At 38.3% G+C, this 19,826-nt stretch overlaps 1 protein-coding gene across 9 annotated transcripts in view; it reads left to right on the top strand.

Moving 5' to 3' along the window:
• ZNF385B (zinc finger protein 385B) overlaps nucleotides 1–16,980 on the top strand; it is a 176,704-nt gene extending 159,724 nt beyond the window's left edge. For all 9 annotated transcript variants that reach the window (XM_057411671.1, XM_057411673.1, XM_057411672.1 and 6 more), the window contains 4 exons: nucleotides 10,810–11,055; nucleotides 12,535–12,713; nucleotides 13,803–13,904; nucleotides 15,519–16,980. In XM_057411671.1, coding sequence (XP_057267654.1) covers nucleotides 10,810–11,055; nucleotides 12,535–12,713; nucleotides 13,803–13,904; nucleotides 15,519–15,737 — 746 coding nt within the window. In that variant the 3' untranslated portion in view covers nucleotides 15,738–16,980. The remainder of the gene's footprint in view (nucleotides 1–10,809; nucleotides 11,056–12,534; nucleotides 12,714–13,802; nucleotides 13,905–15,518) is intronic.
• Nucleotides 16,981–19,826: the final 2,846 nt, after the last annotated feature.

Genomic DNA, 19,826 nt, shown 5'->3' on the forward strand with positions numbered 1-19,826 from the left:
AGCAGCATTTAGAACACAAAGAAAAACACATGTTGCTAGGGGAATGGCAGGCAGTTGTGAGACCAAGAAGTTGATGAGTTGATTTTGATACAGAATGTTCAGAGATCTTGAATCAAAAACAAAAATGAAAATATCCACGGCTGGCACATCAGACATTTAAATAGGCCTTTTGAAAAAATCTTCCTTTATCATCTTTCCAGCCTTAGTTCTACAGCTGCATTATTGACTTGGTATGAGAATTATACTACATTTCCTATAGGATAAATATTTTACATACAAACAATAAGTTACATATTATTTCCTTGTTACATGTTTTCAAGGAGAGTGAAAATATTTTGTTGTCTGTTAGATAGTTCTATTTGAAACCCGATTTATTTATCAGATCTTGAAGGCATGACTTAAAACTCTCAGTTCTCAGGCAAACCTGCACAAAAGTCAGTGAGAATGCACAATTACGTATGTCATTTAACTTAAATGAAGATTAATGTTTCATAGTTAATTTCAATGGCAGTTCTGTCTGGGCAAGTACCAAGAAAGTAGTTCAAACGTGGGCCTGAGAGAACATACTTGCATACAGATTGTCAATTCTTCTTGACTCGTTTATTGAGACACCCATAAATTTTGTATTGGGTTCCAAAGCACTTTAGCAGCTGTGGGTAGGATTTTAAGATTTTTTTTTTTTTTTTCCACGAATGGCAAGTGCAATGTGTTTCTAGTAATATATTTCAGGTTCACAGATGAAGGAGTAATGTTATTTTTATAGTTGAGGAGACAAACCAAGACATTTTTAAGTGGAAGTGAAGGATGTCTGGGAAGAATACAGTATGTTTGTTGTAATCTTTGAATGTTATTTTTCTAATCATTCCTATATTATTAAAATGTTAAAAAGACAGTGCAGTACTACAGAAAGTTTGCATTCCAGGACCTCTAAAATAAACGTGGTAGAGTCTGTAATGGGAGTATAAAACATTTGCAAAATAATAGGTCTCTGGTGTCAAAAAAGATAAAGTTTATCTAGAAAAAAACATACTTTTACCCAGATCACAGAATTGTAGTATGGTTTGGGTTGGAAGGGACCTTAAAGATCATCTAGTTTCAACCCCCTGCCACGCATGGGGGAAGAAATCGTATTAATCTCTTTTAAAATGAGGAAAAGATACAACCTGCATTCTCTAAAAAAGCAGAATTGAAGACAAGGAGGTGAAATGAAGATGTAACTCAAGTTGCTTCAAGTTAGTTTGTTTACTCCAGACAAAGTACATACACTCCTGCATTTTGGTTAACAGTGGAGAACCTTCTGTTCTCCTCTTGGTTTTGCACAGAGAAATTGCATTGTGTTGAAATAGTAATAAGAGATTTTTGAAATGGAAATGTGCTTTGTCAATATGCAACGACTTTTTCACAGTTACTCTGATATATGCTTTTTATGTATGCACCATCATTTTTCAAACCACACCACACACATACCTCCAGTGAGTGCGCCCAGTATTTTCTTGATCTTGGTCACTAAACCAGATCTAAAACAGGAGCTAGCCAACCAAAAATAATTCTCCAAGAATCCCCAGCTGTACAAAGAATTGACTAAAAATTGTAGGTTATATAGTGGGATCATCCCAGACACCTCAGTAATTGAAGCAGCAGGCACTCTCTGTTCAGGAAGGTGCACAAATAGGTGCAGAAATAGATCTGCAGGCCAAGATTTTACAGTTGAAAAACTGTGTGTGCCTCTAATATTTCCTGATTCTCATCAGTCTGCTTTCATAAAAATTAAACCCATCCAAAATTTCAAAACCAAACCTTTGTAACATTACACCTTAAATCTGATCAGTTGCAAATACTTCTGTACTCTAAAAAAAAACAACAAGTTCCTTCATGAGAAAATTCCCTGGAGTCTTTAGTATACCAAATCAGAAATGAAATATCTAAGAAATTAAGTATCAGCATCACAGTTGTACCATAGCCAAGCAAGCAATACTTCTGAAATGAAAATACACTTCAGCTCAGCCTGCTGGAGGGTAGTGATGCAGTTAATCAAATAATCAGTCTTGCTACAGCGTTCGTTCAATATTGCAGAGCCATCCAGACATTTTCTGATGTAGCTTCAGTATCTTGAGAAAATATGTTGTAGCTTATTTCAGTGCCCATTTTTGTTTCAGATGAAAAGCTTTATATTTATAGCTTCCATTTGTTTCTCATCTTTGTATAGAAAAACAAATTGGTTGTCTTTAGAATGTGTCAAGCAGATTTATTTCATGTTACAACCTTTCATTATATAATACCTACCTGTTTTTCAGACAGGCCTGAAGTACAATAAAGGCATTTTACAAAAACTCAAGGTAATCAAATGGTTAATAGATATGCTGTGCTGTCTGATTTGTGTGTAAATTTGCAGTGGAATTTTTCTAGAACAGAGCCCTACGGGTTTTTCAGCCTCATTTCTCTGTAGACTGCACAACTGGTGAGAAAGTAGGTATTTTGTCTGATAGCCATTAGAGTCTCATTATTCAGCAAATGTGGAGATAAAACAAAAAAGATTTTGAATTCCCTTATCAAAGTTAGCTAACTCTGGCTTAATGAGTGTCAACAAATAATGTAATGCTCTTTGTTGGGGTTTTTTGAGTGATTCTGAGATGCAGGACAGAGTGCTTACAAATGCTGTAAAGGCTGTGACCGTTAGTGACTTAATTGCTTGCCTGCTATTGCCTTTATGGCATATATTACTCTTCATGTTCATATTTTTCTTTATAAAATGGCTAATTAATTAAGTGCTTGCTTTATTCTTTTATAGCGGTGTGACCCAGCAGAAGATAAGACTTTTTGTGAAGAACAATGTTTTGAAACTTGCTTTTCTTACCATAGCTGTTGTCTGCCTTTTTATTCAGTAGCTTTTCTGCTAATATACTGAAGGAGGCCCATCTTGTCCTTTTATTAATTTGGTCATAGATGAACTTCTCCTTCCATATCTTATTTCAGGGCAAAGGGTTGTACAGTAACTGTTGTTTCCAATATGATGACTTGTGGGTCCCCTCTGCCCCAGACTTGTGTCCCAGTGTAGGTCCTAGGGTTTGTTTAGACAGCCCTTCAAGTACAGTGTGGCTAATATGTTTTTCCGACCTTGATTTTTATTTTGACATGGTTTCTTAACATCTCCTTAATGACTTTCCATCAGGCTTGTAACCTCTTTGTGATCTCTCTACTTTCATGTTTTTGTTTTAAATGCTGCAAATTTTGTTATAAAATTTTGTAGAACAGCTGCTGATTTTTCTCTCTACAAATTCTTCATATCCTTCACTTTCAGAGCTCTCCATAACTTTGTGTGTCTTTTGTAATGTACTTTGAAGATGCTGACTTGTATCTACCACCCATCAGCCATTGAAATCAGCTTCCCAAACAGCTTCTTACTTTTCCTGGTCCTATTTGTAAAGAGCTCCCTGCAAACATCTGCCAAACTTACTTCTGTTATTATTATTTCTGAAAATATTTTTGTCTATAATGGACTGAAAAACAGAAAAAGGCTTACGAGAAGTTTGGCTGTCACACCAGTGCCTGTGTTGGCAACTGGTTGTTCTGTCTCTCTGATGATTTCCTATCTGTCTGCAGCTTTGATCTCTGCTCTTAAACTGGAAATCACTTGGTCAGGGGACCACCTTATTGTTCTGTGTGCAAAAAGCTTAGAACAGCTAGGTCAAATGATAGGTTTTAGTCATATCAAGTAGCTCACCTCTCTTCAGGATTGTCAATGAGCATATTTTATAAAGAAGTGTAGGAAGAAAAAACATACTGGGAAATAGGTGTCACTTTTTAGTTTAATGTCATATGTGCGAAGCATTTAACATGTCAGATTTTAACTGAGAATTTTGTTTTTTAACAAGCACATTTTTCTTTTGTGCTTATTGATGCCAATTTAGCAACAATGATAAGCTTTTCAGCAAAATCTCTTGAAATAGATTTAACTATAATTAATGCAACTGATTTTACCTTTGCTACACAGTTTATATGATAGTCTGAAAATCTAATTGATTTCCTCTTCCCATTCTGTAATCACTGCATGCTTCAGAGGTTGTTTAGTGCAGCCCAGTATGCACAGGCGTATTTAGAGCTGTTGAAATTATAGGGAGAGCCTGAAAATTGTTTCACTCTGTACAGCTCTGCTGGTTTGGGAGATATGCTTGCTTTACCTCTAAGTCTCAGTTACTCTCCCAAATCAACACTTCAAACTAATACCAGTTTCCTGTAACACAACCTATGTGAATTCAAGGCTACCATATGACAATCTTTGCATCACATTTCTAGTAACCTATAAATAAAACATAAACCCTTCCTTTCAGAAATCACTTTTGGTTTTAGCTACTGTATGAGTGGCATAGTCAGAAATTAACTGAAAGTGTTCAGGGTCATCAGGCTGTTTGTGTTTTAAAGTGTCATTCTTTTAGTAATGATGTGGTATTGTAGCATACTACTGTAAATAAGGCTGTTGGACCAAAGGTTTTGAATCTAACCATGCATCAGGTCTGCTCACTGGTTGTATATCCTTGATAACCATAAAGTGATTGAGTTATACAGTAAATTATTTTGTTGCTGTGTTTCTCCTAATGCAGATGGTTTATGCTGGAAATTGCATGGGTCTTTGCTTCAAGTCTTTAAAGATGAAAAAGAACACAAGTATTTACTATATTCTTACCTCTATGAAGGAGAATAATCTAGACTGCTGAAAATAGTTTTTCTGTTACACTCTTTTTTTAACCTGGCAGTGTGTTCTGTTGTGCAAGCAGGTTGAAGATTTATAAAAACAAATCTCTGTTTCTAGGACAGGAAATGAGCAAATCTCTCAAAAAGAGCTTCAGTGTAGGGTTGTCTAGAGCAGCAGTGGACACTCTGCAGTGTCTGTGCTGCTCTTACGTGGTGAGTACTTTGTGTACGGCTGCTGTTCAGTGCCTGCAGCTGGGGGATGCAGTGAAGGACCTGGCACAAGGCAAGTTGTGAAGCTGAAGCCTGGCAGTGCATGGTTATAAACATGGTCTCTTGCTGGTGGGAAGCTGCTGTCATTGCAGCCAGTGCCACTCTGAAAGGCTGTCCCAGGTTCTTAGTCTATCTGTGTGCTTCAGCACAAGTTGTAGCTAGTAGTCCCAGCTTCTGCTGGAGAAGAGACACAGGCAGGTATAAAGCTATACTTTTTATCACATTCTCACACACTCAAAACATATATTTTAAGTGAAATATTATTTCTTCAGCTACCATCACAGCAAGAGCAGGTTTATTTGTTTTACATACAGGCAGACAATTTACCTTGCAGTTTTTAAGGGTTGTTAGGATCATAGAACTTTGTATCTAAAAGTTTTTATCATATGTGTTGGAAAGGGCTCCTGCAAATGTATCTTTACCTTGGATAATCTTTTAATTTCAATTGCTATTTGAACAAGCTGTTGTGAAACAGTTTATTGCAAAGTTATGTCTTGTGTATCTTCACTGATAAAACTGTGCAGATGGGCCTGTTGCGGGATGTAAGTATCAATGAGTATTATTGATACAGAAAACATTTATCATTTGAATTTCTGGATTTCTACAGTAGTTTCAGAATTCTTGTTTTTATTTTTGTTAGAATCTCAATTTTGAAGTAAAGATCTGAACTGTAAGTTACTTTTCTATTGAAAATACCATGTATATTTTCATTATGAAGTCCAAATTAGAACTTCTGCCTAACATGAACCAAAATCATTACTCTCACTCAGAAATAAAAGAAATTTTTTCCTAGTTCTAGAAAGCAGTACCTATAGGCATGTTTTGGTATGGTAGGAGATCATTTTGCAGTATAACTTCATAATGTGCAAATATGTATATGTTATAAAATTGTAAATACTCCATACAAATAATAAAATAAACAAAGCGAACTCTCTTAAAGGTACCTTATAAGCTGAACTGCCTTATGGAATGATTAGGGGGATAAAAAAAAGTATTCTTTTTGCTTTCTGAATGGACTGAATTCATTGCCAGACTATGAACTGGGGCAGAACATTCACATTAGGTTTTTCACCAGGAAAAAAACTGGAAAGATGAGATGCAGGTTGAGGTCAACGGGAATAAGTTTTATGGTAATATTTTTGCCTCTTTTTGAGCTAGGGCAAACTGAATCCTGCTGAAGTAGGATTTCAGTATTAAAAGGTAGGTTCTATATTTTATGCTGTAGTGAGAGTCTGTAGAGAGCAACTGTAGTGAGAGTCGCATGACCCGCAAAGGTCATTAAATCACCTCAGCTGGTCTTACATTGGAAGCTAGAACCTGATGCATTTGGGCCTGTCAGATGTTATCATGTACTGTGTTCTGGCTTTGTTATGTACAGCTGAAATGAAGCAGTGCTAATTAGATAAATAAGTCTTGAATTTTAACATGGTGCTGACACAAAGATAAGTCAAACAACCAGAAATATGTGAAAACAGCTTCCAAGCAGAATTGAAACAATGTAAGTAGGCGACAAGAACATTGATATTACTGAGCCCAAAGCAATACTTAATTATCTTGCTTTATTTTTTTCCTTCGGCTCTATTTCAAAATAAATTCAGGCTTCAGTGAGAACCATTGATTTACTTCTCCAGAGTCTTGAGGAAAAGGGAGACTTAATTTAAAGACAGGAATTTAGCAGAGATGAAGTATGGCCTTTCTCTGTTGGAAAATAACATAGGTGGATACAGTGCAACACTAAAGGCTAGATTTTCAATGGACCTCTTGCACGTGAGTTACAATACAAGCATTTCAGCCTGACCCTGACTCAGGTTGAATTACCGTTACAGTTGTCTGGGAGGGGGTTGATACCACTGTGGTCTCATGCTTCCAGCTGTGCTCTGATCAGCTGTGCTGCAGAGGCTGGTGCATCCCTGATCCTGGGCAGGATGAATTTGCTCAGGCACTTGTTTGACCTCTGCTTGGCTCTGTTGGGCTTTGTGGACTCTGCCCAGGTGGAAATTGGAGCAAATTTGAGCCTTTTCTGTATAACACTTGCCTTCAGAAATAGCAAGAGGACTGTAATCCTACAGCTGCATCTAGCCATCCACATGTATTTCAGATGGTGATTACAGTTTGGAAGTATATATATATATGTACATGTGTACAGGCATTAACAGCTACATTTCTGGTTTCTACGTGGAGATATTATTTGTTAGCTCTGTGCTGTAAGTACAAATAGAAGAGTAATCTTCTTTGGGCTTTGTATATACATGTGATTTGCATTTCCTATGCTTTGCACAGTTGAATACTTGGCATTTCTGTTTCAAACATAAAACTGTAAGTAACGGTGTTTTGAATTCCGTGAGTTGAAAACACATAAGCTGTTATCAAAAACGCATTTGGAGAAGTGCAATCTTCTGATTTTAGAAGCTAGGAAAACCCAATTCTGGCCCCACTGCAGTGACAAATATGCACTTAGCTCCGTGTACTTTCTGTGGGAGTTAAACTGTATAATAACCTTACGATTATGATCTTTGAAGATGTTCTGCATTAAATATTTAGAATGGTGGAAGGAAACATTAATTCATAGAGGAGTATACATCTCTCCTTATGCATCCTCATCAATGAAGGGCTTATTTGTGTCAGGAAGCTTTCTAAATGATGGAATTATTATATGAACTGAGGTTCTTTCCAAAAGCTGCGATACTGGCAGAATTGAGCCCAGCTGAGTGCTGATAACTTCTATTTTTCTAGACGTTTTCTTGTTAGCTTGTTGCGCATTATGTGCTCTAGAATTGCTTTGTATTATGAAAACACAGTAAACCTAGGGAATATTTTTAAAATTGACATACTACATCAGCTGCTGGCTGGTTAAGTGAGGAGAAGTGGGGAATGAAATCTGTCATTTTTCAATCATCTCTTAAATTCAGCAATGGAAAATCATTACTCTGAGGTAGTAATTGGGGGCCTGTGTAAAATGATTCTTAGTCCATTGCTCAGGATCTCACTGCACAGACGCTTGATGGCAAAACAAAGAAAGACAAATCTGCTCCCTCTTTTTGTGGACGGTTTGAACCACAAGGTCAGGGGCCACAGGCCAGACTGTAAATGGTGCTCTTGCTGCATGAGGTAGTCTCTCAGGCCAGGGGTCCACCCTGGTGCGCATCCTCTGGTATTCTTGCTGCCCCCCTCCTGTTCTCTCTCACAGGAAGGAATTATTTCTATCTCCAGAAAGTGTTTCAAAACCACCAAATTTTTATGCTTACATTAAAAAACAAACAAACAACAAAACCCCAAGAAAACACCAAAACAACCCACAAATGTGGGAAGCATTAAAAAAAAAAATAAAATTAAAAGTGTAGTCTCTATATATTAACATACATCTTGCAGTTCTGCAGGTATATTACTCTTTTAAGGCCTGCAATGCAAAGCACTGAGGAACATTCTTTTATTGCACTCAGGTTCACACATATCCTGGTACTATGCCTTTTGCTGTCTCGCATAATACTGCATAGAACAACAAGAAGTGTATTTTCCTGTAATATGAATTCAGCAATTTAGCATTTTTCCTTTTTTTAGCACCTCTGAGAACTTTCTGTATTGAAAACTCTTTAATTTAGAATGCTAGCATGTGCTGTTTACTAAAATCATGTATTTTATGAAGGCTCACAAGTCAAATATTATGTTCTATATTTTGCAGATATAACTTATTACATTATACAGAGACATTAAAATGGAATATTCTATGAACAATGATTTAATATCACTTTCTTTCGTTATACTTTATCAACCAGAATACATTCAGAATCAGGTTTTATATTTAATTTGGTCCTAATAGTAGTCTTAGTACTTGATCATTTAGAATCATACAATCACAGAATCATAGAATAGTTAGGGTTGGAAAGGAACTTAAGATCATCAGTTCCAACACCCCTGCCGTGGGCAGGGACACCTCACACTAAACCATGTCACCCAAGGCTCTGTCCAACCTGGCCTTGAACACTGCCAGGGATGGAGCATTCACAACCTCCCTGGGCAACCCATTCCAGTGCCACACCACCCTAACAGGAAAGAATTTCCTCCTTATATCCAATCTAAACTTCCCCTGTTTAAGTTTTAACCCATTACCCCTTGTCCTATCACTACAGTCCCTAATGAAGAGTCCCTCCCCAGCATCCCTATAGGCCCCCTTCAGATACTGGAAGGCTGCTATGAGGTCTCCGCGCAGCCTTCTCTTCTCCAGGCTGAACAGCCCCAACTTTCTCAGCCTATCTTCATACAGGAGGTGCTCCAGTCCCCTGTTCATCCTCGTGGCCCTCCTCTGGACTTGTTCCAACAGTTCCATGTCCTTTTTATGTTGAGGACACACCAGAACTGCACACAGTACTCCAGGTATTTACAGTGTTAAGTATAGTTCATATCATGTAATTTCAAAGTATTTTTGTTGCTTTTTAAAAAAAAAATATCTTTTATTAGAATTTTCTTTCTCATGTTTTTTAACAATCTAAAATTGATGTACTGCAATGCACTTCTGGAAAATAAGCCAACAACTGTGGGGTTTCGTTTCAGGATGCCTCTTCACGGTTCATACGCTCATACGTGCTTTCATGTGTTTGTTGGAGGGGGTAAAGTCCTGTTTACAGGACTTTTGGTAGCACCACATTGGCCTGATTGATACAAAGTTGTGTTGAGACAAAGTTTGGTTGTTGTAAACATAAAGTGCAAGGGCCTGGATTTAAAAACAACCAAAAGCTCAAAATAGGACCTAGCTTTTTCAAATATGTTCAACGCTGCTTAAAACTGCCACAGGTTTAAAATGGGATATAAGGAGTTTTTAAGAAGTTGCTGTTTGGCAGTACTTGCTTTAGTAATAAGATTTGATTCCTATCGTTTAGGGTGGAAATGGGTCACTTACTCAGTCATTTCTTACGTCCATTTTGTCAGGGTCGTTCATGCCAGCGCTGCTGTACTGTCCCCCTCCCATCCTGAGTTCATAATAGCTGAGCTTGTTTTACTGTTGGCAACTAGTACGGCTTGTGATCACAAGGCCTGCAGTTGAATAACTTAAAATGCAAGGAGCTCATGTACCTGACAACATGTAGGCAAGAAACATTTGAATACTGGCTCTGGCACAGACTTCCAGTTTAGGCACAGTTGGGACATTTAATCTCTCGCCTTGCAATCACCATCTGTGAAATGAAGTGATACCTGCCTACCTGTCTCATAGGAGCGCAGATGATTGACTCATGCTTGTGAAGTGATAGAGGAATGCACTGAATGCACATCGGAGCCATCTGATCTCCAGATACATGGGGAATTGTTTGTGGAAAGAAACACAAAATTTTAGCAGCTGTGTTCATGTGTGTAGTGTAGTAACATAGTTAACTCCTGTAACTGAAATGAGGGATATCTGTGTCAAGGTGGTGCTTGAGCCTTTCAGTGTCCTTCCAGTGACTCTGAGAAACTGGAGCCATTCCAAAAGCAACTATATTGCTTTTCAGAAATATTTTTGTAATCCCCGTTGAAAGCCTCACATTTGTGCTCTCCATTCCTTAACTCTGGCTGTCTTTTCGGCTTTCTTGGGCTCTTTTCAACAGGTCAAACCTGCAGCATGACAGCAACAACAGCTGGCGTGAATTTGTTGAAGTCATTGGTATTCACTGATAACCTTTAAAACAAGAAAATCACCCCTTTTGTCAAATTACACGTTTTCATGGTAGGATTTTAACAAGATTTCAGAGACGCTGCTGTCCTGTATAAAATGAGATGAAATTAGTCCCCTGTTGTGTTAGGGTCGCTAAAACCACAGGACTATTACTGTGTGAACTTTGTGTGCAACATATTATGACATACATATTTTGATTCTTTTAGAAGATACAGGGAAAGCAAAACCCAACAGCGCAATTCAGCAGTCTGGTACAGAAACGGGTCCCTTTCTTCCCAAACCTGGAGCGGCAGCAGTAGCACCTGTAACACCTGCATCATCTTCCAAGAGCACGAATGGAGCTGCTAACACAGTTTCTGAGTCTGAAGAGGAAAAAGCCAAAAAACTACTTTACTGTTCATTATGCAAAGTGGCTGTGAATTCCCTGTCACAACTAGAAGCCCACAATACAGGTGGGTATGCAAACAGTGCAAGTCAGTGGTGTCTTATCGTCTTTAAAATAGAGTGCAACAAGCTGTTTTTCTGGCACTGAAGTAGCCACATTTCACTAAAGAATCTTTTAGCTGAAAAATCTTTCAGTTGAAACTTTTAATGGCAAGTTACAAAAAAAAACATTTCTGTTAATGACAATTTCATGTATGGTGTTTGATATTGTATTAAAGCTCTTCAAATTTTTTTTAACCATCCTTCAGGTACTCTATAAGCTTGACAAAATCCTATTAAGGCAACATCAAGGTCATGTTACCTCGTCAGCATCATAGAATCACAGAATCATAGAATAGTTAGGGTTGGAAAGGACCTTAAGATCATCTAGTTCCAACCCCCTGCCATGGGCAGGGACACCTCCCACTAAACCATCTCACCCAAGGCTCTGTCCAACCTGGCCTTGAACAGCACCAGGGATGGAGCATTCACAACTTCCCTGGGCAACCCATTCCAGTGCCTCACCACCCTTACAGGAAAGAACTTCTTCCTTATACCCAGTCTAAACTTCCCCTTTTTAAGTTTTAACCCATTACCCCTTGTCCTATCACTACAGTCCCTAATGAACAGTCCCTCCCCAGCATCCTTAAAGGCCCCCTTCAGATACTGGAAGGCTGCTATGAAGTCTCCACACAGCTTTCTCTTCTCCAGGCTGAACAGCCCCACTTTCTCAGCCTATCTTCATGCCTCCATAGTGAAGATCATGGTATGATCCTAGAGGTTTCCATAACACTAAGGTTTCTAATATGAGTTCTCTCTCATATTTCACCTATCTCTGGATTTTTTTCTGGCACAATTTATAGACATTTTGGTTATGATTTTAGGGTGGGCTCTTTAGATTTACTAGGTATCCTAGAAGCTTTTGAATATTGGAGATTAGATATGCTCCCTTTAAAAGGCCACAAGCAGCATTCCCAGTGTGCTGTGGCTGTTCTGTGGTGTGCTGCAGGTGTAAAGCTTGTTATCAAATCAGTGAAACTGGTTTTACAGCTGTGAGCCATTGAAATAGCCAAAGCAGCCATTTTTTCCAAATCAGAGGATACTTACTGAAATATTAGTGTTCCTAGGCAGGTTTTGACTGATTGCTGTGGTTCCTCTCTCACTCTTGGCTTATGCCTTTTTTTGTGATTCACCAGCTATATGGATTTTGACAGAAGAACAAACATCTTGCCCATAGAGGCACACACTGCCCCCAAACAAAAAGGCAGTGGTGGCCCAGCATCCTCTTGTTCCCTTTTTGTACTAACCCTTCTTTTATTGTCTGGCTTACCTTTAGATCAAGGAAGTGAAAACTACACTGACCTAAACCAGATTCATCATTAGCCCCATTCTGTGGTGATTTGAATTATTCTGTCTTGAAGATAAATGTGTTGCATAAAGTCCCAAGGCTAATGGACATAACCGTATCTTGCTGATCATTAACTCACGAGCACCTCCTTGCCCATTAGGGTCCAAGCACAAGACTATGGTTGAGGCTCGGAATGGTGCTGGTCCCATCAAGTCTTACCCTCGACCTGGATCCCGTCTGAAGGTGCAGAATGGCAGTAAAGGCTCAGGACTGCAGAACAAGACATTTCATTGTGAAATCTGTGATGTCCATGTCAATTCAGAAATTCAGCTTAAACAGGTAACTTGCATGTATCTGGGGATCCTTTGCTGGTTTTAATTGCATTGCAGTATTGTAGCTGTGGTGTAGGTCTGTGTGAAGATATTTTGGCGAAAAGTGAACTTAGTATTTCTTTTCTGTCACCCCACAACTATTTCTGAGTAGTTCGCTATAGGTCTGCTTCAGCTAATTGTTTCAGCTGGTAAAATGTGGTCTCAATAGTCAAAAAGCAGAGGTGGACAAAGTGTCAGTATCAATGAATAACAGCAAATCTAGTTTTAAAAGCTTCCTCAAGAGAGAGATTTGAACTCTGGTCTCCTAAATGGAAGAAATTCTAGTTTGAGGTTCCCTGAATTCCATTTTGGTGCTATTTCCATCTGCTGGGATACTTTTTAATACTATGTGAGAAGGAGAATGTGACTTGAATCTATTGGTTTAGGACAATCAGCAGGAGGGTAATGCTACAGATGCGTTTGAACTGTGTAGAGCAATGTTAATCATTAACAGTGTAGCTGTATGAACATGCAGCTCTGCTTTGTCCAAGCCAATTAGTCCTGGGTTTAGAGCTGTGCCAATACAGATACCTAAACAGGAAGCTCTTAACAGGATGGTACTGTGCTCTGTGGATGTATTCTCTCATTCCCTTTTATTTCAGTTATCTCTAAGACAGTATTAAATTGCATGGTGTAGACATATCCCTGGATCCTGGTTCTTCCTTCAGCTAATACTGAATTATTTATACAACTGAACTTCATCAGTGAGACTGAAATGTAACTCCTACTTCCAAATATTCCTATGACCTAGTGATTGCAGCTCTGCCTGGTTCAAAGCTCCTCATGTGGAAAAATGAAATACCAACCAAAATATCAATAATTTGCAGAGACTGTCTCGTATCACAGAACTCACTGTATTTGATTAGCTTCTGATTCTCTATTTGATGTGCTCCAAATTGTTATGTTTAATTTAGCAAAACTCATCATTGCTCTCTCTAAAGAACCTACTTAGTCTTACAAACAGGCGGCTTAGGCATATCCTGCTGATAAATCAATTTCAAACTCAAAACTGAGATATGTTTAAACAGGTAATTAAATGTGAGGATATTTATTTCAGCATATTTCCAGCCGAAGGCATAAGGACAGAGTTGCAGGAAAGCCTATGAAACCTAAATATAGTCCCTACAACAAACTGCAGCGCAGCCCAAGTATTTTAGCAGTAAGTATTTCTATTTCTTATCACTGTCTATGTGAATTTGTGACCCTGGGGACTCCCACCACACAGAGAAAGGAACGTGACTGACCTGACCCTTCCACAGCATTTCTCCCCCTGCAGGCTGAGTCTGCTCAGGGGTCAGATTTGAAGATAGTTATGCATTCTGTCTGCCCAGTCAAAGGCACACAGACAGCACTGCAAGTGTTATTTACTGCTAGGAAGACGAGAATAATCAGTGGGACGGGGAATGAACCATTGTGGTCCTGTGGAAATGTACTGGCTCTGCTGGGCTACTGCACTGCTTCTTGAAGGCTGCAATGTATATATTCTGTCTTTCTGGGCACCTGAGATAACTCTCAGTTATGATGGATGCAGTCAAGAAAAAGGACATAAGATGCTAAGATACACAAATACTAATTCTCATTCTTTGCATACAGCAAAACAGTGCTGTATAGATGTATTACATTGCTGCAAAAGACTTATCAAGTGTTTAGGGGAATTGATTGCCTATCTGCCTGCCCAAGCTGTGTCTGTCACTGTCTATCAAAACACCTCTTCTGCCTTTGTACCCCTAGACCTTCCCCTTTTGCACCCACCTACATTTCCAGGAATTCCCCAAGCTGGTTCTGCCAGTCAGCTATAGCTGGAGTTCAGGCTGGCTCTAGCACAGCACAGATTGTATGTTTATTTGCTCATGACTCAGCCTGTATTTTATTCATTAGGGAAAAGTGCATGCCACGTATGGCACAAAAACAATTTACAGGTTGGGAAGAGAAAGATGCAAATGTGTATGCGCAAGAGGAAGCATGTGAAAAGCCTTTAAACACTGAAATATTAATATGTCTTTGTAATTGTGCAGAGGCAAATGAAAATGCTGCAGGCTTTCTCTGAGTCTCCCCATTTGATAGGTTCTGCACACACTAATCTTCTTCACTTGTGTAGTACATCATTTTATAATGTATTGCATAAGGAGAGACCTCCATTAATAAAAGAAAGGCACGAGTATCTTTGCCCCCATAAATGTGGGATTGTGGTGCAAATCATCTTCAGTGAGACTGTAGTATATATATTTCTGGTTAGCTTTTTTTCACCACAAGCACCAGCAAGATCATAAACAGCAATAATTCTTTCAGAAAGAATTCTTTATGGTATTCATCTTAAAAAATACTTCTATTTTGCAAAGTGCAGCTCTTCATTGGCAGGTAAAAAGCTCACTGGACCGGTACTAGTTTCCCATCTTAACCACCCTCCTTTACTACAGTTCATTTTTGCAAGTGGAAATTTTGACTTTTGACACTGAAGTTTTAATCATGTTTTTTTTTAATTTCTTGCACAGTTATGATTTGCATAATTTAATATTGTTCACTTGCAAATGATGCTTCCTTCTAAATGTCAGTGTGACTGCCCCTACACTTGTGTTTCTTTAAATACATGATTTAGTTGCTTTAATTGCCCTGAGAGTAAGAAGACAATGTGGGTAAAATTTCTAAACAGCTGAGATGAGGCTTCTGTGAGAAACCACAGTGTGCCTTTTGTCAGTGTTTATTTTTTCCTTCATGTAAAAATCAGCGCAGGAGAGCTGTATTTACATTGGGGTTTTTGTGTGTTTTATTGCAGGCAAAACTTGCATTCCAGAAGGACATGATTAAGCCGCTGGCTCCCGCTTTCCTTTCATCTCCTCTTGCTGCGGCTGCAGCTGTATCATCAGCTCTGTCCCTTCCTCCGCGTCCCTCTGCCTCCTTGTTCCAGGCACCTGCAATACCACCAGCTCTTCTCAGGCCAGGCCATGGTCCCATCCGGGCAACACCTGCCTCCATACTTTTTGCACCATACTAATTTATTGATGTGAAGAAGAGATAACATGGCCAGTAAGAAGAGTAAAAGACAGACAGGAAAGGGGTTGAGATTTTAAAATGTCTTTCTCTTTTGAAATGCCATCCTGCATGACACCTCAACCAACCACACCATAAAACTCATCACTGGCGGTACTGCGTTTTGGAGTCTTGACAACTCTCTCAGTCTCTCTCTCTCTTGTTTTAATCATGATAGAGTGATTTGCTAAAAGCTTCATTGCTCATAACATTTATACCATTAAAGATTCATGCATTTATTAATATTTTTTTCAATGTGTATGATGCACCTTGGAATCAAGGAACATAAAATATTTTCCTGACAGACTTGAAAACTAGGGTCTTCCTAACTCCCACTTATGTAAATACTTCTCTGAAAACCAATGGAGTATAACCTAATGTGGAAAGAAAGGTAGATGAACCAAATGCCTGATTGTGGATAACATCTCAAAAATGCATTGCATCCTTTGTTTGTTTTGGGTTTTTGTTTTCCCCAGTGTGCTCTTGTTGACAGGGATTGTGTACTGTCCTAGGTCCCAGTACTGGTGTATCTTGTGTAGTACTAAAGATGTATCACATGTCTGATTTTAATATTTTTAGTTTCTGTGCAAATGTTTGAAAGCAATGCAGTGCTGAAGCTTTTGATTATTTCTTTTGTGTCACACTTTATTTAGAGAAATTAAAATAGAAAGCCATATACCATATAGTTAAGGTTACTACTTGTTTGCTACTTTGATTTAACTTATTTTTGTTGTTGCCTCACTGGTGTTGCTAAGCAATGTTTAAAGATAAAAAAAGCTTTTCAATTGCACATTACCACAGCTCACATGCATTGTTCAAGAAGAGAATGGATCCATGTATTTCTACGTAAATATCTTTTTCTTCATTTATAACTAGTTTTCTTTGTAACAATGCTGCATAATGTTGTGGCTCCCTAATGCAATAATGTACAGAACATAAAATATTTATAATTGACTGTATTCTCTGTTTACTGAATATATTGCAGTAATGTCCCACCTATCTTCTTACTTTCCCAACCCTTTTATAAAGGTGATATCAATATGCAGTACTCATACTGAAGTCATTATGTGATATTGGGGACAACAGGTGGAAGAAAGGAAAAAAAAAATAGAATTAACTTTTACAGCATCTTTATCTGCAATCCATAATAGTAAAATGTCTGTGTATTTTTTTAAATGTACCTTTTCAATAAAATGATAAGAAAAATATATGTTTCATGTGTTTATTAACCAGTACAAAAAAGAGAAGGCTGGAACAAACAAATTTAGCTACAGGAGTCTTCAGGAGCAGACAAAGCATTAGAGTTGCAATAAAGCATAATTACAGAACTTGTGTTTACTTCCCTTGTGTTTTAACATCTTTTTCTTGCTACATCCTGTTACAGCCTTTATTGGTGCTTTTTGCAGTAAGACTGTGAACATTCACTACGTTGGAGATTCAGAAGAAGGAGCAGTAGAGCCAGGTGGGTGATTATGGTTTTATTTTTGCACCACCCAAATGCTCCAACATGGTTATGCCATCTCTGATGGAGATTGAGGATTAACTTTAAAACCAGCCTGGGCATACCTGAGACTGAAAACGGTGCCAAGACTTGCTCTGAAGTGTGGGCAAAATAGGCAGCTGCTTGATGTAACAGGCTATGAAGGCAGGTGTTCAGGGAAGCTTTGAAATTGTCTGTTCTTGCTGCTGAAAAGTTTAATCTGTTCTGTAAAATTCTTTTTTTTCATTAATACAAAGTGAGAAGTGAAGAGTACAAGAGTAAAAAGACATCTGTAAGGCTGTTAGGGTTAACACAAAGCCAACAGGGCCATTACATATCCACAAAGACTGAGGAATAAAAATCCCAGGGATTTTATAGTAGAGAATTTACAGACCAACATATACCTCCTAGTTGCAACATATTAGAGCCCATTTTATGCAAGTGCAATTCTGCCCAAGTCCCACTATTCAGTGGAGCAGTCAAGTGTGCTGTGAGAGGGTAATTCTCTGGAAAGTCACCTGCCAAGGGGGAGGTAATGGAGTCAGCCTTTTAGCATTCTCTGGGGAAGTAGGTACAGTTGTATTAATTCTGCAGACTGTGAAGAGTACAAGGTGGTATGAATAGACACTATTCCATGTGCATCTATTTGTGTCTGATTTTGTAAGTCATGTTTTTCGTCCAAAATGAGATGGGTTTACAGAACTGTGTCTTTTAATTGGTTCTTCAGGAAATGAGAGTTGTCTGTGTTGTAAAACACTATTTTACCTGCTTTTATAGCTTACTGTCGGTGATGAGAAATTGGAAGCAATTACAAGTTTCTGCAATAGAAAATTTTCCTATATAAGAATACAGAAAACCTGTACTAAGGAGGGGACCAGCCAGGGGTGTGTGGATTTCTCAGACACCTGATTATTTTAAAGAGCATCTTACACTGGAGAAGTATGTAGGTCACTAAGAGTGAAAGAATGTGTCATGTCATTCAGCAATGAGAGGAACTGTGAAGCACAAGGAGCTAAAGGGCTATGATTGCAAGCCAGGGAAGACTCGTGTTCAGTTTCATATTCAACACCTTTTGTACTCTTTACTGTGTTATTTTAGATTTTGTGTACTGTAACTCTGCTTGCCACCAAACTTAGGTCCATGACATGCACGACTGAACATCGGGAGTGACAATTACATTATAAATGGCAAACCCTTTCATCGTGCCTGCTGGGACCTTGCATTTTAGAAACAAGCTCTATATAAGGCAGAAAATTTGTATCATACTTGCACAAAGGCTATCTGCTACTTTTTGATACATTAGGATGTTTGCTCCTGAGGTGTAATATCATTACAGACAGCTGGCTATGAAATTCATGAATTTGTTATAGCAAAGAACAAGTACCGAAATACAATATTTGCAGTGCAGTTACCACTTTGAATAAATGTATTGAATGTGCAAACCATTAAGGTAATAAGGTTAACAGGATCACATCCTCCTGTATGTCTGTTATTCTAGGTCTGTTTGCTGCACTCTGAGCTGCAAGTTGCTCCTATGCAAGAAGTCAAAAGTCATAAGGGGTACTTGTGTTGGTCAGGGATTATCACTTGACACTGTCATCTTTCTGTAGCAGAGTTAAAAGGATCCAGACTGGACACAGATGTATCAGCAGGAACTTTTCACAGGTGCTTGTGGCTAGATCATGGTCCCTGTGCTGCAGAAGCCTTTCAGAAAGGATATCAAACAGAAGATGTGGTCCTGTAGTCTGCACAGATACATACTTTTAAGGAAACTAGTAGAAATAAGATCTTTTGTGACCACTGCCAGATACTGGTGTTTGTGCTTCTCATTTCTGCAGGTCAAAACAATAATAAATCTTTCCCTCTGATTGTGGTCAGATAGCATAAGGAAGAAGACACAAGCTAGCATGCACATTGCCCTGTCCCTATCAGCACCTGAATTCCTATGATAATGTTACACTGGGTCCCTCTGCTGATAAACTAATAAACATTTCCTGTAAGGAAGAGATGATTTCATTAAAAATCAATGACCTTATTTTACTAGCTTACCATGTAATCTTGGACTAAGAACTTTATGCTCAGAAAAATTTTGCAAAAGAATTTGTCATGTTTGTCTCAAAACTAAAAAAAAAAAAAAAAAAATTAAAAAATAAGGATCATGGTTGTTTTAAACTTTGCAGGAAGTATTTCACTGTCTTTATGCATCTGGCAATAACCCAGTGAACCTCACTGTATATCTTTTGAATGTGTCACCTTGAATAAGTGAGGTACTGTACTATTTATTCATGCTTGCTTGGACAGTAAATCTCCACAGCTGTCACCTTCTGGTCTCAGTGGTCATGATGATTTTCCTACTATGACTAGTATATTTTATTTAGCCTTTTTATTCTTAACATTCTTGTTTCAAGTGACAACCTAAGCATCCTCCAGTATTTATTGGAATGACCAGTACTTCAGGTAAAACTATGTGGTTTTGAGCATCTAGAATTCTTATATGTTATAGTGGGTTTGGATTAAAGAAACTGATTTAGAAATGTTTCTATTTGGTTTTCCTATTCATATTTATTTGCATTG

Source organism: Pezoporus wallicus, unplaced genomic scaffold, assembly GCF_028554395.1.
Source record: "Pezoporus wallicus isolate ANWC-B61680 ecotype Strahan unplaced genomic scaffold, APGP_CSIRO_Pwel_v1 contig_6732, whole genome shotgun sequence".
Lineage (NCBI taxonomy): Eukaryota > Metazoa > Chordata > Aves > Psittaciformes > Psittacidae > Pezoporus > Pezoporus wallicus.